Source organism: Barbus barbus, assembly GCF_936440315.1.
Source record: "Barbus barbus genome assembly, chromosome: 11".
NCBI classification, from domain to species: Eukaryota; Metazoa; Chordata; class Actinopteri; order Cypriniformes; family Cyprinidae; genus Barbus; species Barbus barbus.
In genome coordinates this window covers 30,618,096-30,645,234 of record NC_136739.1, presented here as the reverse complement: position 1 = coordinate 30,645,234, position 27,139 = coordinate 30,618,096, and the positions used below count along the sequence as shown (strand labels likewise).

The window sequence follows — 27,139 nt, the reverse complement described above, 5'->3', positions numbered from 1 at the left end:
ATCTCTTTTCATTTAATAGAGGGGTATCATGTATGTACATGGCAGCTAAGTACGATTCCAAACAAATAAATAAATTGAAAAAACAAAAAAATGCAAACAAACCAAAATTTTGCTACAGTGAGGTCCAAAACTGAGAGAGTTAAAAATATAAAATTTATGAAATAATGATGAATTTACATCAGAATTAAGAAATGAATAAAAATTCACATTTATGTGTATGCTGCAATTTAACTTTTAAAATTCAAATGAACTTTGTCCAAAATATTTTGTAACAGTGAAAAATGTAATAAATTAGACAGTAATGCAAATAAATAAATCCAAATAAAATATAAATAAAAAAATTAATTGATAAATTTAATAAAATAACAACAAACAAAAAAATCTAAATAAATCTAAATAATACTTTTTATTAGTGGGATCCAAAACTTAAAGCACTTTCTCTAAATTTACATATGAAACTTGGATATAAAATTAACTGAATGAATAAAAATGAACATTTATATTTATTTATTTTTGTGTGTGTGTTTGTGTGTGTCAAATTTGGTTTGCTACAGTTGGACATGTTTGCAGTTTTTTTTTTTTTTTTTTTTGTCATCAACTGAAATTCTATTTTTGTCAAATTAATGTTTTATTTTTAAAATATATTTTGTATAACATACTGTTTAATTGTTGTGAAAAACGCTTTATTAGAAAATAATGCAAAAAATGATTAGTGGACCACACTGTATAGTATATAGTTCCACAGGGTTCTGCAAATGGAAGTGCAACATGTCATTATTATAATTTAGAATGATAATGATAAAACAGGGAAGAGATTCTGCCAGTATGATATATATTAACCTCAATCAATGTCCTGAGTCTCACACCAGTTTAAAAGTGTGCAGAACACATGTATATGGAAAAGTGCCCAAGACACTCCAAAAAATGTCTTTGACTTCCTGAAAACGGAAGTGTTGTCCAGGAACCTGTTCCAAATCTTCCCCGACAGCATCGAGGAGCGTAGCGCAGGAAAAGGAAGAGGAAGCAAATGTACAGGCGAGAGCCAGCGGTGAATCCTAAGTTGTACTAGTATTAAAGTTTTTGCCAGTGCCTGTTTTTAAAACATCCGGTATGCCTCCAAGTAGGTGTGGAAGAGCTGTGGGACGTCCTGGTCAGTGCAGTCCTGGATCAGACGGCGGTCTGTGGAGCTCCAGAGTGGCTGTGGTGTCTGGAAGCAGGGATCTGGACTGCTGGCGTGTCAGAGGAAGAGTTTGGCTGTTTGTGAAGCGGTACGTGGTGCTGGAGTGCTGTGAGAACCGTGTCCCGTGGCTCTGCTTTGGGTTGGAGTCCATAAGGGCCAGACCTGACAGAGAGTCTTTGGGGTTCAGATGGATCTTTGTCATGGCCAAAAAGTCAGCGTCCTGTAAAAGAGGGATTTATTGCATTGTTTCTTGGTGATAATGAACATTTTGCATGTGTATTTCAGTGTAGTGCATGATTCAGAAATGCATTATTAAAATGAAATGTCTAGTCCTTAAAGCAACCAATTATATCCTGAGAAAAATAAATCTGGAAACGTGTGTATATCAGTGTTTAAATGTTTTAGTATCAATTATAATTTTTTATTAATCGTTTTTATTTTTACATCTTCGGTTTTTATTTTAATATCTGTTAAAGTTTTAGTCATTTTATTGAGAGTTTTGTCATTTTTATTATTTATGTCTATATAGTTTTTTTCTATTTATTTTAGTGCATCAAGTTAAACGAAATGAAAATGAGGAATGCTTCTTTGAGAACTAGCTGAATTAAAATGAGGTTTTAAATTGATTTCAGTAAAAAAAAAAAAAAAAAAAAATTACTTATTTAATTTGATCTGTGTTAACCCTGATATATATGTACTGTGTAGATAATATTTTTATATTCTTATATTATATTCTATTTATCCGTTTATAAAATATTTTGTATCCCAACCTACTGACCATGACTGATCACCCAAGGCTGATATAAAATGTATGAAAAATAATGAATGTCTGCAGTAGGTGTTGCTCTACATCTGGTCATGTGATCTCATTCGATATATAACATACTTTTGTGTCAGTAAACACTTCTCAATCAGGGCATAAAATATGCACTTATTCATGCAATTATTTATAGTTTCTTACACCAGATATAGACGCTAAAATATTTAGCTTGCATTTTTATAATATTTGAATTATTTAAATACAGATGCAGTGAAATAGGTTTGTTAATGCCAAAACAATTATTCATATGTGAAGAAACTCTGTGCAGACCTCAAGTATGTACTGTAACTATGGACCCATCTTCAGAATGTATGATGCTTAGTAGGAGCCAGTGTTGTTAATTAAACCTAAAACTAAATATTTAAAATATTCTTAGATTTTATTAATTGAAATAAAGCTAAAATAAAATTATAATACAGAAATATTAGATGAAATGCTCACCTAACTGAAATAAGTTTAGGGTAAAATACGAAATACTTTCCTCATGTTTCTCATCTCTAGGCATGTGTCAGGATGCAGTGTGGCACCTGTGCTGTGCAGTGCTGTGGGTTGGTGGGAACAGAAGCGATGGGCTGCACTCGGATGGCGGGTCTCTTGTACTTAGGACCGGCTGTGAGGCTGCTGTAGGCCGGAGGTCCTAAACACGTCTGTCTCTGCAGCAGCTGCAGGATACTCTGAATGTCTGACGTCATCTGACACTCTAACCTGATGAGACAGTAACCAGAGCGCTGTGAGAAACATACACTTCTGTGTGACAATAAAAATCATTTATGCATTTTTTTTTTATTAAGCAAGGATGCATTAAATTGATCAAAAACGACAGTAAAGACCTTTATAATGTTACAAAAGATTTGTTCATTAAAGTATCCTGAAACAAGTATCACCATTTCCATAAAAATATGAAGCAGCACAACGGTTTTCAACATTGATAATAATCAGAAATGTTTCTTGAGCAGCAAATCAGCATATTAGAATGATTTCTGAAGATCATGTGACACTGAAGACTGGAGTAATGATGCTGAAAATTCAGCTTTGATCACAGCAATAAATTACATTTGAACATATTATTCAGATATTTCAAACTGCAATATTATTTCATATTTCAGTATTACTGTTTTTACTGTATTTGTTATTTATTTATTTTTCAAATAAATGTAGCCTTGGTGAGCTGAATAGACTACAAAAAAACGTTTTTTTATAAATGTCCAAAAACATTTAAAAAATCTTACAGACCCCAAATGACCAAAGAAACTGCATAAAGTAATCATACAAATAGTTTATATGACTTGTGCATCAAATATGGTTCCTATAGACACCAGTGGACATCAAACTTTATTGGTTTTAATTATATAATTGCAGTACAATTATAAATTAAATCTTATCTTATTTATATAGTGCTTCTCACAAAGAAAACAATACCGTTAAATACAATGAGCAGTGAGAAGAAAAAAGTATTTTATTTTTATTTTATCTAAAATAATTGCAGTAAAATGTCTTTAATTCTGTAAGGCCTTCGTTTTGCACTTCAATGAAAGGAAAATGATGCCTTAATAATACTGTGTATGTGACTTAATGTCCACAGTTGATGTGTGTTGACTGCTGTTGTCCAGCAGGGGGAGTTTTTGCACTGATCCTGTCAGTGTTGCATGCACCTGAATACTTGTTTCCAATTCATCACTTTATCTGCTAAACTTTCATGATGAAGTTATTGATGATGACCTAGTTGGTAGGGCAGAGTAGAGCGAGAGAGAGAGATGACCGCAATACAACAGCATTTCTGCTCCGGTGAGGCTTCAAGCATGAGCTGGCGTTTCATGAACATTTCAGGAGGGCACTTTCATTATTAAAACTCCTCAAAAACTGACACGTGAAGCTTGAGGAGGCATATTCATTTTCCTTCCAGGTATTGGACGTGTGCGGAGGGAGTATGATTTGCAGTTCAGCGGTGTGATATGAGGGTTGATCAGAGTTCATCTGAAGTGTTCAATGAGCCGGCGCAGGTTTAATCTGCGTGTAAGACACACCTATTCATTAAAACAGAGAGTCATTAACCAGAGCTCTCAGAAAACAAAGGAATAAGACCATCCCTCCTTTCTTGGGAGTCTGCAGGCTGACGATGTTCCCTCTGTCTCTCATTTCGCACACAGCCCAAAAATTGAATGGTTAGCGTTTGCAACACGGAGCATCTAATAATTTTCCATATGGAACTGAAGCTGTAATAAATCTTGCGTGCAGAAATACACAGCGTGGATTAAATTTGAGACGCAGACGCATCTGTTTCAAGTTCATATCGGCATCACGCCTAAATCCAACAATGAATTTTTTAAACCACAGAGGACAAGTTTTATTATTTTCTGTTTTGTTTTCTCAACATCATAATTAATGTTTCTTGTGATCTTGATTTACACTGAAAAAAAGAATTTACTCTTTTTTTCAGTGTACTTTTTTTCACTCAGAAATTGCTAGTAAATTTCACAAATAATTATGAAGGCAAAAAGGCAAATAAAATGGGATGAAACATAAAATTTTTCAAAGTAAGTAAAACTGTGAAAAATTGTTATATTATATACACACACACACACACACACACATATACATATATATATATATATACACCAATAACCAATCCAACAAGTAAGAGAAAAATATTTTCTTTGTCATTTAAGAAAAAATATCCAGTGTTACGTATCTGTGCATTGCAAAAGTATGTGAATCTCTTGGATTAGCAGTTAATTTAAAGGTGAAATTAGAGTCCATCTGTGCAGACGTGTTTTTTTCAGTCAGTGCAATGACTACCAAATGTCAGTACGTGACCTGTTTTATTCAAAGAACAGGGATCTATCAAAGTCTGATCATGTTTGTGGAAGTGAATCATGTCACGAACAAAGGAGATAACTGAGGACCTCAGAAAATGAGTTGATGTTGCTCATCAGGCTAGAAAAGGTTACAAAACCATCTCTAAAGAGTTTGGACTCCACAAATCCTCAGTCAGACAGATTGTGTACAAATGGAGGAAATTCAAGACCACTGTTACCTTCCCGAGAAGTGGTGACCAACAAAGATCACTCCAAAGCAGAACGTGTAATAGTCTGTGAGGTTGCAAAACTTCCCAGAGTAACTTAAGCAACTGAAGGCCTTTCTCACATTGGCTAATGTTAATGTTCATGAGCCCACCATCAGGAGAACACTGAGCAACCATGGTGTGCATGGCAGAGTTGCAAGAAGAAAGCCACTGTTCTCCAAAAAGAAAATTGCTTGCTAAAGATCATATGGACAAGCCAGAGGACTATTGGAGAAAGGTTTAATGGATGGATGAAACCAAAATAGAACTTATTGATTTAAATGAGAAGCTATTATGTTCAGAGAAAAGAACACACTGCGTTCCAGCTTAAGAATCTTATCCCATCTGTGAAACGTGGTGGTGGTGGTATCATGGCTTGGGCCTGTTTTGCTGCATCTCGGCCAGGACAGCCTGCCATCATTGATGGAACAATGAATTCTGAATTATACCAGCAAATTCTAAAGGAAAACGTCAGAACATCTGTTTAAGAACAGTCTCAAGAGAACGTGGGTCATGCAGCAAGACAACAACCATAAGCACACAAGTCATTCTACCAAAGAATGGTTAAAGAAGAACAAAGTTAATGTTTTTGAGTCAAAGTCCAGACCTTAATCCAATTAAAATGTTGTGGAAGGACCTAAGCAAGCAGCTCATAGGAGGAAACCCACCAACATCACAGTTTAAGTGGCTCTGCACTAAAACTCCTACATGTTATTGTGCAGGACTGATCAGCATTTACAAGAAACGTTACCTTCAGTTACTGCAGCAAAAGGGGGTCACACCAGATACTGAAAGCAAAGGTTCACATCCTTTTGCAACGCACAGATATATAACACTGGATCATTTTTCTCAATAAATAAATGACAAAGAAAATATTTTTCTCTCACTTGTTTGACTGGGTTCTCTTTGTCTACTTTCAGGACTTATATGGAAATTTGATGATGTTTTGGGTCATATTTATGAAGAAATATAGAAAATTCTAAAGGGTTCACAAACTTTCAAGCAGCACTGTATATATATAGAGGTGTATCAAATTGTGACATTATTTTCATGATTATTTAGCATAATTTGAACACCAAATTCTTGTTACTGGTATGTCCAGATGCTTTACTTCAGATATTTTTGCATTTCAGATTTTTTTTATAATAAAAACATAGTCAGTAATTCTACTTCTTACTGTCATTCGAATTTTCCAGGAAAATGTGCAATGCAACAAATAGTAATGGTCCAAAAACAGGCTGCATTGTCTTTAATAAAAACCTAATGTTCAATTTTTTTGGTTGAATATGACCTGTACTTGTGCTTGTCAGGTTTCATCTGATTCTGTGCTATAAAATGTGCGATGTGGAGCTCAGCTGATGCAGGATTTTTGCTGCCTGGTGTGTCTTTCTCTGTAAGTCAGTGTTACAGCTAAAAATACCACCTGCTGTGATTCTGCTCACCCTACTGTGCTGCTCCACTGTCTCTGTGTGTGTGTGTGTGTGTGCTTTAACTGCTGTTATCTAAACTTGTTTTGTCAGCTGAGGCTAATTTTCATGTGCATGTGAATGATAACCATGAGCAATGTTTTGTTTAGTAATGTTTAATACAGGTGTGCATGTGGTTAGTGTAATTTGTTGTAGTGTACGGATGGATCCCCTGGAAACATGGAGTAATGCACCGGAAGACTCACACAGATGCAAACAGTATTTCACCATTTCAAATGTTTGAGATATATATATATATATATATATATATATACACACATATATATCTCAGGGTAAGCTACTAACATGATAAAAAAATAAATCAAAATAATTTTATTTAATGCTGCACAGCAATGCAACATGAATTGAAAGTCATTTTAAATTTGTGTGAATAATTGTTCTATATATTTGATCAATTTAATCAAATTGATCAGTTGTTAAAAATAACAGTTAAAAAATCTGATAAATGAATACATTTTTCAATATTAAATTCTTTTAATAAATTTTTTTAATTATTACATTTTATTAACAATTACATTTAATAATTTAATTAATATAATTTACAATACTACTGTTGTGTCATAATGGTGAACATACATTTACTTATTTTTATTAATAATGCACATCCACATTAATTCAATTTCAATTTTAAGTAAAAATTTAAAATTAATTTAACTGATGCTCCAGCTATGAATCTTTCATTTTCAGCTGATGCCACAAATTTCTGTTCCTTTTCCTTTCCATTTATCTGACGCGGTCCTGGTATGTAATGCCAACTTTTCCATCCATTCAGTTCCCATTTTAAATAAAATCAATCATAGCAGCTTGTGCATTAATATAGAACATGCAATCACAATTTTGTGTTTATGATCATTTTCAATGCAGAGCTCTGTTTCCTAATGAAGCCTGATCTGGGTTTTACCTGCTCAGGTGTTGCTGCAGTTGGTCTAGTCTCTGCTCCACTTCTCCATACGTGACGTCACAGTCCAGATCATTATCTTCAGCGGCGCCCTGCTCCTGCGCAGCCGTGTCTATGTCTGCTTTCACACTGTCAGCTAGCCATCCCTCAGACTGCATCTCTGAAACAGGTATTATATACACACATGCATTTGTGTTCACATTTAAGTGTTGTGACATTTCATTCAGTTTTTTCTTTAGACAGAATCTTTGTTTTGTATCGTATTTGATGCATCAGGCTTTTAAGCATCATACAGTATGATATAGTGAGAATATGGAGCTTATACTTGAGGAGGAAAAAACATTTTATTCAGAGGCATTACAATTCTGATAGCTTGTACTGTAAGTCAATGAGATGGTTATAACAGTATAGCAGAATACTTATAATGATATACAGTAAATATCAGTCATCAGTCTGATATTCACATTTGAACAGGATTTTTCTAAAAAATTACGAATGGATATTAATCACATAAACCTGAGCTGCTTCAGTCCAGTAAGTGTTCATCTTGAAATAATACTAACAATAATAAAAGTTATACTTCATAAAAATCAGATTTCACAGCAAAAAGACACATGAACCACCAACTAAAGGTGGATGTTTGTACTAAAATTATACTAAAAGGCCTTTTAGTTGCAATAACAATCTAAACTATCAATCAGACGACAGAAGGCATGTAGTAGATTGTGTGCGAGCAACGTTTTGATCATTTAGATGTCTTAGAAATGTTGTATCAGTAGGTTTTACAGGCTCAAAAAGTTGATAAGTCTGTTTAAGGGCGGTCGTGGCCTAATGGATAGAGAGTTGGACTTGTTACCCAAAGGTTGCGGGTTCGAGCCTCAGGTCCGGCAGGGATTGTAGGTGGGGGGGGAGTGAATGGCCAGTGCTCTCTCCACCCTCAATACCACGACTGAGGTGAGACCCTTGAGCAAGGCACCAAAACCCCAACTGCTCCCTGAGATCTGGGTGTATGCTCACAGTTTGTGTGTGTGTGTGTGTGTGTGTGTGTGTGTGTTCACTTCTCACTGCTGTGTGCAGAGCACAAATTCCAAGTATGGGTCACCATACTTGGCCACACATCACGTCCTTTCCCTTTCCTTTCCTTTTTTTTTTATCTTAACTATACATTTGCATCTTTTATTTACCAGTTAGTATTGATTTTCTTTGTTGTAGGTGATCCTCAGAACACGCCTGTGGCTCATATGAGAAGCAGAATGATGTTGTACAGTGCATGTGAAGGGCCGCTGTCTCTGTGTTAGCACTTGTATCGCTGTGACTTTCCTATCGCTGAGGCTCAGGACTAATAGAAACACTAAAGGCAGTGGTTATCTCTCACACACACCTGCTCCTACCAGAGCCAGAAGCACATGCTGATCACAACGGCTGCGGCCAATTTCTGTCTGATCAGAGGCCGTGTAGAGAAATTAGATTCATCCGGTACAGATTCACCTTCATGGATGGTCGGACACTGAGAAGACGTCTGTCGCGACCGGCACAAGGCGATGAGCGAGGTTTCCTTTAAAAGCACCATGGAAAGTGCAGATTGACATGGGAGGTTGGGGCATTTTCAGAGCTTTGAAGCTTAGTAGCATCAATTGTCTTGGTTTATTATCCTGGAAGAGATCTTTTAAATGCGCAATGTATGAATCTGCTTTAAGTACTTAATTATAATAGCACATAGATAAGCTTAAAATGTCCAAAGCGCCACAGCATTTATACTCTAGAAAAAGCATCCTTTCTTAAAGTTAGTGTTATTTTAGTATTGAGATACTATTAGAGTTTTAATTCTAATTTCGGTTTTCATTTTAATTGCAGTTTGTTTTTGTTTTTTTTTTAGTTATTTTTATAAAACAAATTTTTGTAATTTTACTTTTATATGAATAAATGTATATTAATTTTAGAATAATAAATAACAGCAATGATAATTATTAAATAATAATTATTAATACTTTTATTTTAATATTACTTCTAGTTATTTTTGTGTTAATTAAAATGAAAAACAAACTTCATTTAGATAAACTAAAAGAAAATGGCAAATGTTACCTTGGCAACTAACTGGACCCCCCCCCCCCCCCAACATACTTCAAATAAAACTATATATATATTAGAATCACTTACAATTCTTTTATGGTTTTAGTTAACTTTGGTCTGCACATTATCACAGTAACTGACATAAAGAAGGCGTTTTAACATAAAAAATGCCTCTATTATGTCTACTCACAGCAGATGAAGTATTGTACATAATCATGTATTATGTGTATTACATGAATAGAGGTGAAAGGAACATGCCTACAGCAAGAGCTTGCTTTATCCATGACTGGCAATTTTACCAACAGATCAGGCAAAATAATAAATACATAAATTCTGCCATTTACTCACCCTTATATTTATAAACTGTATAAGCACCAGTCTTCTTTTTATTTGCATGTTTGCAAAATTAAAATGCAATGTAAAATGTAATATTTTCTTTTTTAGTACTGCCCTGAATAAGATATTTTGTGTGTTGAGTGACTCAAATATTCAGGAAACAATGCATTAAAATATTTTTTTTTTTTGATGAACATGGTAAACTGTACTTATTTTGTCTTTTGGGAAACGTAAAGATGTTGTATCACTTTTTTAACAGTTTCGTTGTGCTTTTTTGCCTTATTTGGTGCTTAGCAGTCTCAATCCTCATTCATACTAAAAAGAGCGACCCGGGTTCAGAACGTCATGAAGGGAAATGATTACAGAATGAAAATTTTTGGATGTACAATTGCTTTAATATTACAATGGCATGATAATCACGTTGAGTTGAGTGTGTTTGTGCACGTGGAGGTCATTTTGCAGTGGTTGTTGGGCATTAGTTTGGTGGCTGTAGCGCAGGAGGGAACACTGTGTGCTCGGTGAGGAGAGTTAGGGAAGAGCTGCTGCCCAGCGGATTTTCCTAAAGCCTGTAAAACGGGCCGCGCTGTGCCCTAAGCTCCTGAAAGACCCTGTTTTACCATGGCATCTACTTCTGTCTCTCCCTCTCGCTCATCTTGCTGCTTTAGCCTGCATTTAGGAACAGACTGATTCGATCAATACTTTTTTTTTTTAGCGTCCGAGCTCTGCTTTCCTTTTATACTCTGTCGAGCAGTGTTTTAAGGACTAACAATGTCTGAAATGTTTTAAGGACGAATGCACAACGGTTTGTTTGTTTTGAAGTCATCCATCAAACTGAACGCTTGCTGCTTCTTCGCTGAAAGCAGAGAATATACAGAGTATTTTAAAATATGTGAAGGTCGACTTTTTTACATACTACTATTGTTTTTGGCAGAGATTGTTCTTGAAGATTTATGAAAATTAAGTTTAGCAGGGGCATCGCTACTCATAAATGACATCAAAAAGTGACAGAGAAGTGTAAATAATTGATCATTTAAATAATTAAAAAGTTTAGAATCGACGTTAGAAAATATACAGTTAAATTAAAAAATTAAGATGGCCATTAAGGTAAAAAAAAAAAGAATTAATGAATTAATGATATAAAATACAAAATTATTAATTAAAAACTGCATAACCTGGCACATTGGTACTGTAGTAATATTAGCTATAAGTTGTTATTAATATTGCCATCAAGGTAAAAAAAAAAAATACATTTATATGTACATATATAAATACATTTATATAAAATATAATATAAAAACTGCGGAACATGGCACATTGGTAATGTATTATTATTATTAATATGTTAAATATGTTGCCATTAAGGTCAACAAATTTTTAAAATCAAAGACGGAAAATAACAATTAAACAGTTAAATGAAATTTAACAGTTAAATTGTTTGTTTAAAAAATATTAATAATTTATTTCTATAGTGAAATATACTGTGCTCACCAAAGGTTTGTAGGGTTTTGGACTATCAGCATGAATCATTATTATTTTGTGATGATTCTACATTAAAAAGGGAAAAAACTAATAGAACATTTCATTTAAGAAAAGTAATTTATTATATAAAATAATTAAAAACATATTAGAGCTAATAAATACATGCTACTCTTCAATGACAGCTGCAAGTAAAACATTTACTGTATGCCAAGACATAAGGATTTACAGTTGGAAAAAATTTTTTTGATCCCCTGCTGATTTTGTACGTTTGCCCACTGACAAAGAAATTATCAGTGTATAAGTTTAATGGTAGGCTGAACAGTGAGAGACAGGATAACAACAAAAAAATCCAGAAAAACACATTTCAGCAAATCAGCACGATTTCTGGCTCCCGGGTGTCTTTTATAAGGTAAGGAGCTGAGATTAGGAGCACTCTCTTAAAGGGACTGCTCATAATCTCAGTTTGTTACCTGTCTAAAAGACACCTGTCCACAGAAGCAATCAGTCAATCAGATTCCAAACTCTCCATCATGGCCAAGACCAAAGAGCTGTCCAGTGATGTCAGGGACAAGACTGTAGACCTACACAAGGCTGGAATGGGCTACAAGACCATCACCAAGCAGCTTGGTGAGAAGATGACAACAGTTGGTGCGATTATTCGCAAATAGAAGAAACACAAAATAACTGTCAATCTCGCTCGGCCTGGGGCTCCATGCAAGATCTCACCTCGTGGAGTTTCAATTATCATGAGAACGGTGAGGAATCAGCCCAGAACTACACAGGAGGATCTTGTCAATGATCTCAAGGCAGCTGGGACCATAGTCACCAAGAAAACAATTGGTAACACACTACGCCCGTGAAGGACTGAAATCCTGCAGCGCCTGCAAGGCCCCCCTGCTCAAGAAAGCACATGTACAGGCCCGTCTGAAGTTTGCAAATGATTCAGAGGAGAACTGGGTGAAAGTGTTGTGGTCAGATGAGACCAAAATCCAGCTCTTTGGCATCAACTCAACACGCCGTGTTTGGAGGAGGAGGAATGCTTCCTATGACCCCAAGAACACCATCCCCTCCGTCAAACATAGAGGTGGAAACATTATGCTTTGGGGTGTTTTTCTGCTAAGGGGACAGGACAACTGCACCGCATCAAAGGGACGATGTACGGGGCCATGCACCGTCAGGGTCGTGGATGGGTGTTTCCAGCATGACATTGACCCAAAACACACGGCCAAGGCAACAAAGGAGTGGCTCAAGAAGAAGCACATTAAGGTCCTGGAGTGGCCTAGCCAGTCTCCAGACCTTAATCCCATAGAAAATCTGTGGAGGGAGCTGAAGGTTTGAGTTGCCACACGTCAGTCTCAAATCTTTAATGACTTGGAGAGGATCTGCAAAGAGGAGTGGGACAAAATCTCTCCTGAGATGTGTGTAAACCTGGTGGCCAACTACAGGAAATGTCTGACCTCTGTGATTGCCAACAAGGGTTTTGGCACCAAGTACTAAGTCATGTTTTGCGAAGGGGTCAAATGCTTATTTGACTCATTAAAATGCAAATCAATTTATAACTTTTTTGAAATGCGTTTTTCTCGATTTTTTTGTTGTTATTCTGTCTCTCACTGTTAAAATAAACCTACCATTAAAATTATAGACTGATCATTTATTTGTCTGTGGGCAAACGTACAAAATCAGCAGGGGAACAATATATTATGTATATATTATATGAACAATATATTACAAATATTTTTTTTTCCCACTGTATGCTGATATTGAAACCACTTTGAAACCTGGGCTGTTTCCAAACTTTTAGAGGATACTGAGGTTTTTCCAGTTATGATCTGCTTTATAATATTTTATTAAATGAGACTGAATAGAATGAATTAGGATGCTCTTTATGGAGTGATTTTACGTTGTGTATTTGTTCCTTCAGGTTTGCTGTAGAAACCCAGCGTTATGCCACAGAAACAGACAACAAGGACAGTGTTGAGATGAACGAACACTGAATCCTCACCATCACATGTCTTCTCCGTGTCTTCAGCAGGAGGACTGCAGCCCGGTGTGGAGGTATAGCTCTGTACTGATGGATACTCTATTATGCCTGCTCCCAGAAGCCTTTGCTGTTCCTCTCTGGAGGTGTGACGGTCCTCTGAGTTTCTCTTAGAGCTGAGACGAGACTCTCGCCGCTCCTTCCTGCTCTCGCTGTCCGTTTCCTTCAGACTTCCTCCTACGGGACGATCGGTCAGAGGTAAAAAATGTACTTGAGATCAATTCTGGGACAAACTCCATGGAAAACAACAACACCGTCCAAACATGTTTTTAATCAGAAAGAGCTCCAGAGCACACTGAAAAAAAATATATACAGTACTTTGGACCTACAAAAAAAAAAAAAAAAAAAATTATTTAGTTGTTCTCAAATTATATACATTTTTTAAAATGAATTTTCTCTCAAGTTACACAGTTAGGTTCAAACCATAAATCAATTTGATTTAATATTAACCCAAAAAATGTTTTCCAAACACATTGAAAAACATTCATACTAAGTAAAATGATTATATTCTTAGTCAATGTTTTTTGTTGTTTTTTGTTTTTGTTGTAGGTCTGATCAGTGAGGTGCAAAAACAAAATGGTGTTTCCAGTCACTGTCTCAGTGCATTAAGCAGCGTTAAGCTGTTTCCTTTTAATAGGCACCAATGAGGTCAAAAACACTTCACATAAACTATATTGTCTTTAAATATATTGAGTAGATTGTTTTTATGACCATGAATTTGGTTCTCCCTGGTTGTTGTAGTAGTGCATTTAAGCCATGCTAAGTTTTTTTTCCACGTAAAGCGTTTTAAAACATCCCCACAGTGTTTTAAGAGCTCACCAGAGATACAGATGTTCATCATGATTACAGCTGTAAAAAATAACAAAAAATGCTTCTTCAAACAAATCACACAACACTGTGTGTGCCGATAGCCTACTCGATATATGTATATGTATACATGTATATATATATATATATATATATATATATATACACACACACACACACTCACTTTATTAGGTACACCTGTTCAATTGCTTGGTAACACAAATTGCTAATCAGCCAATCACATGGCAGCAACTCAATGCATTTAGGCATCTAGATGTGGTGAAGACGACTTGCTGAAGTTCAAACCGAGCATCAGAATGGGGAAGAAAGGGGATTTAAGTGACTTTGAACGTGGAATGGTTGTTGGTGCCAGACGGACTGGTCTGAGTATTTCAAAAACTGCTGATCTACTGGGATTTTCATACACAACCATCTCTAGGGTTTACAGAGAATGGACCGAAAAAGAGAAAATATCCAGTGAGCGGCAGTTGTGTGACGAAAATGCCTTGTTGATGTCAGAGGTCAGAGGAGAATGGGCAGACTGGTTAGAGATGATAGAAAGGCAACAGTAACTCAAACAACCACTCGTTACAACCAAGATATACAGAATACTATCTCTGAACGCACAACACGTCGAACCCTGAAGCAGATGGGCTACAGTAGCAGAAGACCAAACCGGGTGCCGCTCCTGTCAGCTGAGAACAGGAAACGGAGACTACAATTCTCACAGGCTCACCAAAATTGAACAATAGAAGATTGGAAAAACGTTGCCTGGTCTGATGAGTCTCAATTTCACAATATTACTGACTTTACTGCATTTTTTTGATATGTGTCTTTTCTAATCTGAACCAAAACTGGACATTGTTACCATTTCACCCTTGAGTTTCTGCAAAAGTGGCATGATCCAATATAATTAATAAACCGATCATATTCACCTTTGGATGATTTGCGTTTAAAGGAGATCTTCCTTCGGCTCTCGGCCTCCTCTCCGTCTGAATCACTGGCTTGTGAATACGTGGCCTGAGCAGAACATCCCAACAACACACAATAATGATGTTTTCATTTCATTTATTCTGGATGTATGTATCATTTCTAGCTGTTGATGGGGAAATACCTTTGAATTGTCATCCCGCAGGTTAAAAGTCAGCTCCAGATTGGTGAGGAAGTAGTCAGCGAACTCTGGATACATGTCCAAAACCTCCAGGAGCTCCTCTCTCTGGATAGTGTGCAGGTCGCAGTAGCTGAGCGCTCGCACGTCTGCGTTCGACTTTCCGGGCTTTGCATACAGGTGGATCATCTCGCCGAATATGTCATTCTTACCTGGAGAAGAAAGGACACATTCAGGTTTGCCATATCAGATGCATGATATTTTTGGACCAATGTTGGATTATTTGCACTGCTGCTGAGACAGAGATCTGTCTGTGTGTATGTGCTAGCATGTGTCTGCACGGGATTTCAGATGTTGATTGTGTCTGTATAAGTGTGTCTGTGCAAGCGGTGTCAGTTTAGGTCAGAATCTGTGCATGCGGATTATCAACCCTCGTTCTCTCTGCGGAGATTATGAATCAGATGATGTCAGGTACAGCATAAGCTCTCATTGAATAACAAATATTTGTTCTCTTGCTTTTCTTTAAAGGCTTCATCTTCAGAGTTTCTGATGAAAGGTCTTAAAACATCTTAATTTGCACTTTCACAAATCAAGGCCTTAAATGTATAGTTATGTATAGTTTCTGTAAATGTTATTTTAGTTTCACTGAGATACTGTTACAGTTTTTATTGATATTTAGAATTTGTTTTTTATTGTAGTTTAACCGTACACAACTGTTCAAAAGTCTGTGGTATGTAATATTTTTAAAATGATACTAGAGTCTCTTCTGCTCACAAAGGCTGCATTTATTTGATTAGAAATACAGTAAATATTTTTGCAATTCAAAATAAGTGTTTTCTATTCGACTATATTTTTAAAAGTAATTTATTTCTGTGATCAAAGCTGTATTTCCAGCATCGTTACTCCAGTCTTCAGTGTCACATGATCCTTCAGAAATCATTCTAATATGCTGATTTGCTGCTCAAAAAAACATTTCAGATTATTATTAACGTTGAAAACCGTTGTGCTGCTTCATATTTGTGTGGAAACAGTGATACATTTTTGTTCGGAATCCTTTGATGAAGAGTAAGTACAAAAGAGCAGAAACTTTTGTAACATTATAAATGTTTTAACTGTCAGTTCTGATTATTTTAATGCATCTTTGCTGAATAAATGTATTAATTTCTTTGCTAAAAATATTATTGACCCCAAATTTTTGAATGGTGGTGTATTTAAAAAAAAAAAAAAAAAAAGTATATACGAATTATAACAGTACAAATAATACACACAGAATTTACCTGCTCTAGAATTTAAATGAAAGAACCACCTTTTCACTTATAAATAATTGTTTTGATCACAGACTATAAATGTTTATTTTCATCAAGTTAATGTCTCCTTTCTGAGTAAAAGTAAAAATGGTAGTGCACCTCAACCTTTACTGTTTTTTCCAAGGACTGCTGTTTCTTTCAGTAAACTCAAAAGTAGTTTAATTTGAAATGTTTCCTAATCATTATCTAATATAAAATGGCAAAAGCTTCACCAAAATACTGCACGAAAGTTCACTAAAGTTATAGTTTATCTCAAAAATCAGCGGGGTCTTTGCTGGGCCGCTTACCGGCTAAATGTCAGCCCCTCGGAGCGATTCTGCTTGAAATAAGCGAGACGTGACCGAGCTGCAGGTGACATTCAACTCAATCGGCTAAAACGCCTGACACAGCTGTTCATGAGGGATCTGACACCTCTCTATATCTCACCATGAAGAAGCAGACACAAAGCACTGTGGGGAGAGGAGAGATGAGAAGCATTTTCTCTTTTTAATGGATCCTGAGAACATTATTAAACGAACATTCAGGGTTCGACAGCATTTCAGCATAAATGGTTACTTCGTGAGGATTGAGAACTTTTTCAGTCTGTGCCGTTCTTTGTTTTGACCCTATTATGTCACCGGCTCAGCCAGTGAATATTCATCAGATGAGAAAACAGTGCTTTTAAACGGTGCTGGAGCTCAGAAACACCTGTCAGTCACACACTGCCCTCTCTGACATCAGGAGGAAAAGTGCTGGCTAATTATTGTTGCCATTAACTGCACATGTTAAGCTTGTACGGCTCCTGTTTTACACAACACCAGGGGTTTGCTTTCAGTACACAAACTAACGACTGCAAGATTGTGTTTGGAATAACATGCTACCTCTGTACTCTTACTATTTGTGCAGTATGCAGATTATCTGTGTGCACTGATTGGGAGAAATCATAATGCTCGATACTGCGAGAGCAGATTTAGCAGCACATATTATTTCGAAATTTGATTGATTTTCATCTTTCCCTATTTAAGTAGATGGAAATATGATTGAAAAATTGCAGAGGTCATTACCAAGATGGGCACAGAGTGACCTGAATTGCTTTAAGGTATTTTGTTGCTGCAACTACTCAAACGGTATGCAATACTTTGACTTGACCCTTAGCTGTGATTAACATCTCCATATTGCCATATAATTTTATTTGAATGCCAAAAGTGTGTTCATTATTTAGTAAATAGTGATCGACTGATTAATGGGTTAATGCACAAATTTTGGTTTCAGATATTTTAGTGAATTATAAGTATGTATAAAATCTACACATCTACATACACTACTTTTTAAAGGTTTGGGGTCAGATTTTTTAAGTTTACATTATTATAGTAAAAAAAAATTTAAACATTTTCGTTACTTGAAATAAAATAGAAGAAATAGAAGATTTATTTAATTACAGCTAGTTTCTGAGGCAACATTTCTCGTTTTCATTTATTGTGATATTTATCTTGATGTTTATTTTAATTTATCTTGATACTAAAAGTATGACTTTTGTATCAACTGAAATAAAAACGTATACAACTATATAGACCAATTTTAAAAAGAAAATGATAAAAATGCTACAAACCTACTAAACCTTAAAAGTACAATAGAAATGAAAAATTATAACTGAAACTGAAATAAAAATGTATTAAATATTTAAAAAAAATTAATAAACTTTACAGGCACAAAAACTTTTAGACATTAAAAAACAATGAAATTCCTAAAAATGATGACTAAAATTTAAATGAAAATATAACAATAAAATGAATAAATTATTAATAAGAAATATTATGGTATCTCAGTGAAAAAAAAATATCTATTTTCTTTAGGATTTTTTAACAAATTCAAAAGAACAGCCTTTATTTGAAATATATATTTTTTTTGTAACATTATAAATGTCTTTGCTGTCACTTTTTGATCAATTGAATGCATCCTTGCTGAATAAAATAAAAGTATTAATTTCTTTAATAAAATGTACTGACCCCAAAGCTTTGAGTGCTAGTGTATATGTGTGCATCTCATTTGTTTTAATTAAACTGTACCCTATATTGCATATCAGTCATAATCTAATTATCAGTATTAGCATCTGCCATTGAAAAACCCAGATGGTCGACCACTGCTGGTAATCTAGTATTCAGCCAGGATCTATAGCTTTTTCTGTTGTTCTTTAGTGTTCTCTAATGTTCAGTTGTGTTCTATATGCTATAAAAAGCCCAGTCCAGCTTTGAGGCGATGCAGTGATGCCTTTGAAGATGCCAAACACATCCAATGGGAGCCACTTAATAGAAATGTCAGAAACCTCTTCTTATCAGACACGGGTTCGAGACACAATGCAGAAACCCAGGCTTGTTTGTAGAATAAGCTCATCTGTTTGACATTTAACTGAGAGAACAATAATGTATAGGTTTCAGGAGTGTGTGTTTAAGCATGTAAGGACAATGGCACATCTGGCCACTGTGAGATACAGCGTATGCCCGCTCCTGCATCCTAAACAACACGACGAGGCAGAAAGTGCAGACTGCTTTCAGCAAACAGCTACTGCACTACTGCCTCCTTCTAAAACTCTCAGCAAACATCCATCACAAGAAACAAAGAGCACAGCGAGAGATAATAAAAAAAGCATAATGAAAGAGATTTTACAAGGTTTTAAAAATAGTCCACCTCTGATTAAAATAGTCATTTATAACTGAAGAAGTGATTCCTTAATTAAATATGTAAGGCAGGGATATTCAGTTAATGTTCTAAGAGATCTACTTTCTGAATCTTCTTCTAAGGGCAACTGAATATATGTACAGTGCCCTCCAAAAGTATTGGAACAGTAAGGCCAATTCCTTTATTTTTGCTACAGCAAGGCAGTATTCCACTGTAAACATTTGGGTTTGACATCAAAAGATGAATATGAGATGAGAGATTAACATTTCAGCTTTTATTTACATGTATTTTCATCTGGTTCTGATACACAACTTAGAAGATAGCACCTTTAGTTTGAACCCACCCATTTTTCATGTTACCAAAAGTATTGGAACATGTGACTGACCGGTGTGTGTTGTTGCCCTGGTGTGTCCTATTAACTGATTATTCAAACAATAAATAGCACTGAATGTCTGCGCTCAGTTTCAGATCCGTGCAGACTGCATTTAACTATACTGCATTAAATATATGGCTAGTATAGTTTTAATCTATTTTATTCAAATTTGATTTCAGTTTTAGTTAAATAAGTTACTTTCAAAAAGTAATTAATTACTATTACTAATTACATAATCAATATTGTATTTAAATTACTTGACTAATTACTCTGTCTGAAAAGTAACTTATTTACTCAATAAGTAACTTAATTATTCAAATCGCTAATTAGGCTACATCTTAAACTCCCTATAAACCTTAATAGAAATTAAACTCTTTATTCTTTCAATTTGAGTCAAACATAGAATAGTTTAGCCTTTTAGATTTAAACCAACTGTAAAACTTAAACATTTTTATAAAAAAATTTACCTTCTTTGGTTAACAAATAAAAATTCCTCATAGCAGGACTTTTCTCAAAAACGATGAAAATTAGATGAATCTTGATTTTTTTTTTTTTTTTTTTTTTTTTTTTTTTTTTTTTTTTTTTTTTTTTATCTATTTTTTTTGTATCTAGATGAGCGTGTTTGCGCACAGGTGACTGCATATAATGAGTTCAGATACGGCAAAGACTGTACCTCGCTTTAGTTTCATAAGGATTACATAATCAGAGAATATTAGTTTTAGATTTGAATTTGTTCATTTACAAGTAAACACTTCAAGCTTTCAGATACAGGAAGGACTGTACCTCACTTTCATATGCATAACATAATCAGGAATATTCGTTTTCGATTTGAATTCGTTCATTTAAAAGTAGACACTTCAAGATATGGGACTGTACCTAGCTTTAGTTTCATACGGATTACACAATCAGATGATATTTGTTTTCAATTTGAATTCGTTCATTTAACAGTAGACACTTCAAGCTTCAAGCTTCAGACTGTACCTAGCTTTAGTTTCATATGGATTACATAATCAGAGAATATTAGATTTCGAATTCATTTTTTAATGCGTTCATTTAAAAGTAGACACAAGCTTTCTATAGACATATTTCTCATGTCTCTGTGTCAAATATTAGCTGAGTTTGTGATGCGTAGAAATTTGCTCACGGAGATCTAGACAGCAGAAAGTGCACCCTGTTTGTTTTGTTTATTTTGCAAAAGCACAATGTTTTGTGTTTATTGTCAGTGTACACAAATAATAGAAGGCCCTTTTTAGATTCGATTGATTTTAGTCTTATCTGTATCTGAGTATTTAAGGTTTCTCTGTGAATCAGGAAAATCTGAAAGTGAACGCTCTGGCGTGCAGAGGGTTAAAGACGCTGCATTCAATTTTATCTTTAGACGTAAATTTAGATTTCAAATTTAATATTGATTTTAGAACTGTTTAAATTATTTACTGTATGTAACGCAAGTACTAACTATAATTAAATTACCTAAAAATGAGCAGTAATCCCATACTTTACTTTTTCAGTGGATAAGTAATTGAATTACAGTAACTTAGAATTACAGTAATTTAATTAAGTAATTACTTAGTAACACGTCACACCCAACACTGATTTTAGTAAATCTAATTAAACTAAATCAAAATGAGAAATGTTGACTTGGCAATAAGCCGAAATAAAAAGTTTTGTACATTTTAAGTTAACATTTATTTTATTATTTGAAAATTAATTATATTATTTAATAAACTATCAGTCAATCCATCCATCATGTAATAATGCTATATATTACATTTATTTTAATGTTTTAATTTAATTACTTTTTGCCACTTTGAGTTTATCAAATAAGCTATATTTCAACTCTTTGAACAATAACTATTTTGTGTCCAATTAATTATATACTATATAATATATAATTAAAATCAGTCTTGCATTTCTTTTCACATAATGTCATTTTTTTCCCTTTAGAACAAGCTCATGCTCTCTTACCCAGAATGGCCACTACTATGTCATCCTTGAGGATCTCGATGGACCCTCGAGACAGGAAGTAGAGCGCGGTGAGGACGTCCCCGCAATGCACCAGCGTATCTCCAGGAGGAGCATGGGTGGTTTTGAAGCGCATGGCGAGAGCACGCAGACATCCTTGAGTCGCACCTCTGAAAGCCTTACATCCCTGAAGGAGACTGTCGTTCAGATGTAGACAAATATCTGCCTGTAAACACTCAGGAAAGCCTTTTAAGACCTGCAGAGAGATGCGAGAATGAAGTGAAAAACACTTTATCAGTTGCAGCACTGAAGATTAAAGCAAGTACATTAGTGCAGACATTATCTACAACTACACTCTTTCTGTAATGTTATGGTCTCCGTTCCAAAACAAGAGAGAGCTGCCTTGCTGTTTATAGTGTTAGCATCCTTACTGAAACTGATTTCAGTATACTGTTGTCTGGTGCTCATAATGCACACTCATAAATATTAAGTACAATTTTTAACTTGCATTACTGTTCAAAAGTTTGGGTTAGTAAGAATTTTTAATGTTTTAGAGAGACGCCTCTTCTGCTCAGCAGAGTGCATTTATTTGATCAAAAATACAGTACAAATTGTGAAATATTAGGGCTTTATTGGTACACTGGAAATTTTCTGTACAGGTCTTTCGGTTCAGTACGAATGTGTAGCAAACAAATACAGCATCGTTTTAACCACTGCAGAAGTGAAACTTAATTGGAAACTTCCAGTTTTATATATTGTTACTATTGATAAGAAACAAAATCTCATCTTTCAAATTGTGTCCATTTTTGTCAGGAAATTCAAACAATAAATGCCGTTTTGAAACTCTATGATGTTGCGTGACAGATTGCTGTATAAATACCTCAGTTCAAACGGCAGAGTGGAGCCCTCTTTACTACTAGTTTTAACGCGAAATAAACATGAATGAACATCTCACATGATCGCTCAATCAGTGTTTCAACCGTGGAAAGATGTCAATAAAACAGCTTGTAAACAAAGTGTCAGGCAAGTCATCAGTGTCCACAGGTCATTAGTTTGCTAGAGAAATTAAGTGCAGAGAAGAGCATTTAGCCAAATATTAGATTATACTCATTATATCTGACCTGTTAGTGATGTCTGTTACCTCTACCTTAAGCTGAGGTAGATTTTTATCCCTAGGAGAATATTAATTATAATTGAATTTATTTAAAGAAAGGTTTATTTGTTCAGTAAACTACCGTTTAATACAAAAAAGAAGCAATTTTATGTTTAGTTTTCCCCCCTGCTGTACCGAAACCATATCGTGACGTCAAAATTTATTTGTGTAATGAAATTATTTTGCATTATGATGTTTCTGCCAATGTATTCATCCAGTTAAAGTGGTAAGAAAGAGACTTTAAACTACACAGACTAATGTTCCAAGTGCCAATTACTGTGCCCATATTAGCAGCGCAATCATCAATTAAAAGAGATGAAATAATGAGGGCTCAATAATGGCCATCAGAGAAGATTCAGTTTCTTAGTAACAGCAGACTTGCTTTAACAAGAGCAACTTTTAATCTCCCATTCTCATCTAACTCAGATTGACTACTGTAGACCCCCATCTAATGCATGCTAATTAATGCCAGTGTTAAATATGCTGCGGCTAGGCGATATACTGGATATTTGCAATATATGGACTGTGCTGGAAATAAACATAATTTTCATGCACTTTATATTTGAATATTAATTTTTAACATTGATTAGACAGTATCATGAGAATAGGATATAAATCAATTTTGATGCGCTAAAGGAGCTAAATTTGCTTTCTTGTGTTTTGTTTGACATTTTTATTTGGTTTCTTAAAGACAGTATCACAAGAATAAATTCTAAGATATACATAAAATATCATCAAAAGGCTGAAATAAAATCGATATTTTAAAATAAAATAAGTTATATTGCCCAACTCTATTTATTTATTTATTGAAATTGTAATTATTTTGATGCACGTTTTATTCGGTTATTGTTATTAATATTATTTTGGTTTCTTAAAGATATTATGAAAATAAATTTTATAAATATGTATAAATGTTTAAATATATATATTTGAAAATTTTGATTATTTTGATGCAGATTTTATTTGGTCATTATTTTGTATTTGTTTATTTATTTTTTTTATTTTTTTATTTGGTTTCTTAAAGACAGTATAATGGAAATTAATAAGATATGCATCAAATATCATCAAAAAGCATAATTTTTTTTGGAAATTGTGATGCTCTTTTTACTTTGTTTTTGTTTGCTTTTTTTCCTATCATCATAAATATATAAAGATTTGCATCAAATATTATCAAAAGGCCAAAAAAAAAAAAAAAAAGATAAAATAAGTTATATTTCCCAGCCCAAAAGCATTTTTTGGAAACAAGCATTTCCTGCTAAAAGACCTTGAAGGCGAGTGTTAAAGGTGCAGAGCAGAGTGAAGGCTGATGTGTATGAGAGAGTCTCTAGGGACATGAATGAAGATGAGTCCTGACTGTATATAAATACCTCCTGCTCTTCCCAGGGCGACGAGGTCGTTCCATTTGAGGCAGACATGGAGAGAGAAAGGTGTTGCTTTCAGTACAAACACTCACACATTTACACTGATGTGATGCCATGTGCAAACAGCATTTCAGAGATCACTGAGAGGAATAGTTCAGCCAAAAATGTGGATAAAAACTTTAATTTGGGTCATTTTCCTAACGCAAAATTATCATATTGCTTCAGAAGATATGAAATACAGTGCATTCATTGTATGCAGTGTTATATTAGCATTATAAAGATACTGTTATATTTGTTAATATTTAGAATTAGTTTCTTTGTTTTTTTAATTTCGGTAATTTTGTTGTTGTTGTTTGTGTGCGTGTGTCTGTGTATATATATATATATATATATATATATATATATATATATATATATATATACACACACACACACACATACATACAGTATATAGTTTATTATTATTATTATTAATTTTAGATTTATTTGTTTTAGTTATTTTAGTACACTAAATAAAAATTAGAAATGTTGCATTTGCAACAAGATGAAATAAAGTTTAAGGTTTTTAAATATTTTCTATTATTTTATTTCAGATAAAATAACAGCGTGTGGGTTTACAACAACATTAAAGGAAGTAAATAATGAAAGAAAAAAAAAGTAATAATTTTGGGCTGAATTATTCCAATAAACGTAAACTTAGCACTGGGATTCCCAAACTTTTATGTTAGCTGACCCCTTGAGATTTTATTCATTTATTTATTTTCTTTATTAGTTAGTTAATATTTCTAAAGCTGGTTCTCGCCATGAAATAGCCAAAGGAAGCTGACATGGTGCTAAAAAAGGAGAGAAAAAAATACATTTTAGGTAATATTTCAATAATTTAACACCACATTCACATATTGTTGGTCAGAGGTCTAATGACATGCAAGTAAACAAGTAAAATATTTAATCTTTATTATAATTGTAAGTTTATTTTAATTTTTATTTTAAAATGAATTTTAACATTTATTTAATTTTACATTTTTATAATTTAAATGGCTTTTCAAAAACCCCAGTTTGGGAAACTCTGACTTAGCAAACTGACAAAAACAATGTGATTTTTGTTTTTGTTTTATGATGCCTTAAATTGACCTTATGTTATGCCCTGCCTTAACACATCACTGTGCCCAGTCCTATCTTACTGAATGATCAATTCACATAACATAAAGATTTGGAAACACATGTGCAATGAAAATCCCATGGCTGAATAGGTTCATTAAGAACGCACCATGTTCAGGTCGATGCCGTTGGTGTAGGTCCACGAGTGCTGGAAATACTCCTCCAGCCTCTGTCTGAGCGGGTTTGGGATCTGGTGGAATCGGATGAACTCTTTCACACGGAGCATCTGCATGTGGTACCGCGCCGTTCCCGAATACAGCCGCTGGATGATGGCAGAAACGTTCCCAAAAATGCTGGCGTACATCAAAGCTGGAGAGGACAGGACAGTGGCACACAGATGAAAGCTAATGCCAGGTACATTTTGTCTGTGGAGGCCAATTTAGATCATATCAGCAGTGTTTCCTTCATATTATTATTAATATTATGCTTGATATGTCTTTAAACAGCTATTTCTGATTTGATAGCTGTGTTTTAACTGTGCTGTCTGCTGAGGGATGATGAGATAGATTGCTGACCTTGGACCTGACTGGCATTCGTATGTCACATTGTTAAAGACCTTATAAATTATTTAATAATAATGCAAAAGTACATTTTGAATCTGTCTGTCTGTCCATCTAATTAAATATTGACTTAATAATTTTTGTGTATTGTGCACTTTTATTTACATGTATACAATAATGTAATGCAAGTAAAATGCATAGTGCACAAAAATATGTGATAAAATACCCAATTTAGCATTAGATTTGAAATGGACTTCTTTCTTTCTTTCTTTCTTTCTTTCTTTCTTTCTTTCTTTCTTTCTTTCTTTCTTTCTTTCTTTCTTTCTTTCTTTCTTTCTCTAATTCAAAATTTACCATCTTATTAAAAATTTAGTCTATTGTGCTTTTTCATTTAAATTGATCCATAAATGGCAGAAATGTAAAGAAATATTAATAGTGCATACAATAATAAATGTCTATTTTGATAGATTCCAAATGGATATTTATTTATTTACTTATTCAAAACTGACTTTCTAATTAAATAGTTGTGTGCATTATGCATTTTATGCATAAATAGTAGAAATGTAAATAAATAATTTTTTAAAATAAAATAGTTGATTTTGAATTAGATTTAGTTATGTCGCAACTCTGAAACCTGATTGGCTACTTGCAATTGCTAGTCAAAGGCAGATTATATTACTATATTATTAATATTGATTAAAATTTAATTAATATTTTTACTAGTTTTACTGTAAACATTTTTTTGTGTCAGCATTTAACAGAACACCAGCTGGACTAAAGACCAACAGACATGGATTAAAGATGATGTAATGGAGTCTTTAAATTGAAAAGACAATAAACTTATTGATATTCAGCATTGTTTCCAAGTATTAGAATTAATCTGCTAGATTGAAACAGAGATTAATTATATCAGGATGAATAGTTTACAGATGCCTGGGTCATTTCAGATTCACTGCAGTCATCTCAGGACATGCACTTCAACTGAATTTTACTCTAAAATTCATGAGGATACTCATTTAACATGTTTTCTTGTACCTTGTGAAGTTGTGCTACAGTATACCACCATTCAAAAGTTTGGGGATGCTTATGTTTTCTAAAAGAAGCCACCAAAGCTATATTTATTTGATTACAAATGCAGTAAAAACAGACATATGTGAAATATTATTACAATTTAAAATAACTGTTTTCTATTGTAATATATAATATATAAGTGTAATTTATTGCTGTAATGCAAAGCTGAATTTTCAGCATCATTACTCCAGTCTTCAGTGTCACATGATCCTTCAGAAATCATTCTAATATTCTGATTTGCTGCTCAAGAAACATTTCTGATTATAATTATCAATGTTAAAAAACATAGATGCATTTTTCAGGATTCTCTGATTA

At 34.1% G+C, this 27,139-nt stretch overlaps 1 protein-coding gene across 1 annotated transcript in view; it reads right to left on the bottom strand.

Annotated features, from left to right (window-relative positions):
- Positions 1 to 2,497: 2,497 nt before the first annotated feature.
- The window catches only part of LOC306877452 (voltage-gated inwardly rectifying potassium channel KCNH7-like), a gene marked incomplete at both ends in the record, with an annotated part of 93,322 nt that continues 68,680 nt past the window's right edge, over positions 2,498 to 27,139 (bottom strand). The window contains 7 exons of the mRNA XM_079429221.1: positions 2,498 to 2,705; positions 7,450 to 7,606; positions 13,334 to 13,546; positions 15,112 to 15,196; positions 15,291 to 15,496; positions 21,585 to 21,837; positions 25,363 to 25,562. Coding sequence (XP_079285347.1) covers positions 2,498 to 2,705; positions 7,450 to 7,606; positions 13,334 to 13,546; positions 15,112 to 15,196; positions 15,291 to 15,496; positions 21,585 to 21,837; positions 25,363 to 25,562 — 1,322 coding nt within the window. The remainder of the gene's footprint in view (positions 2,706 to 7,449; positions 7,607 to 13,333; positions 13,547 to 15,111; positions 15,197 to 15,290; positions 15,497 to 21,584; positions 21,838 to 25,362; positions 25,563 to 27,139) is intronic.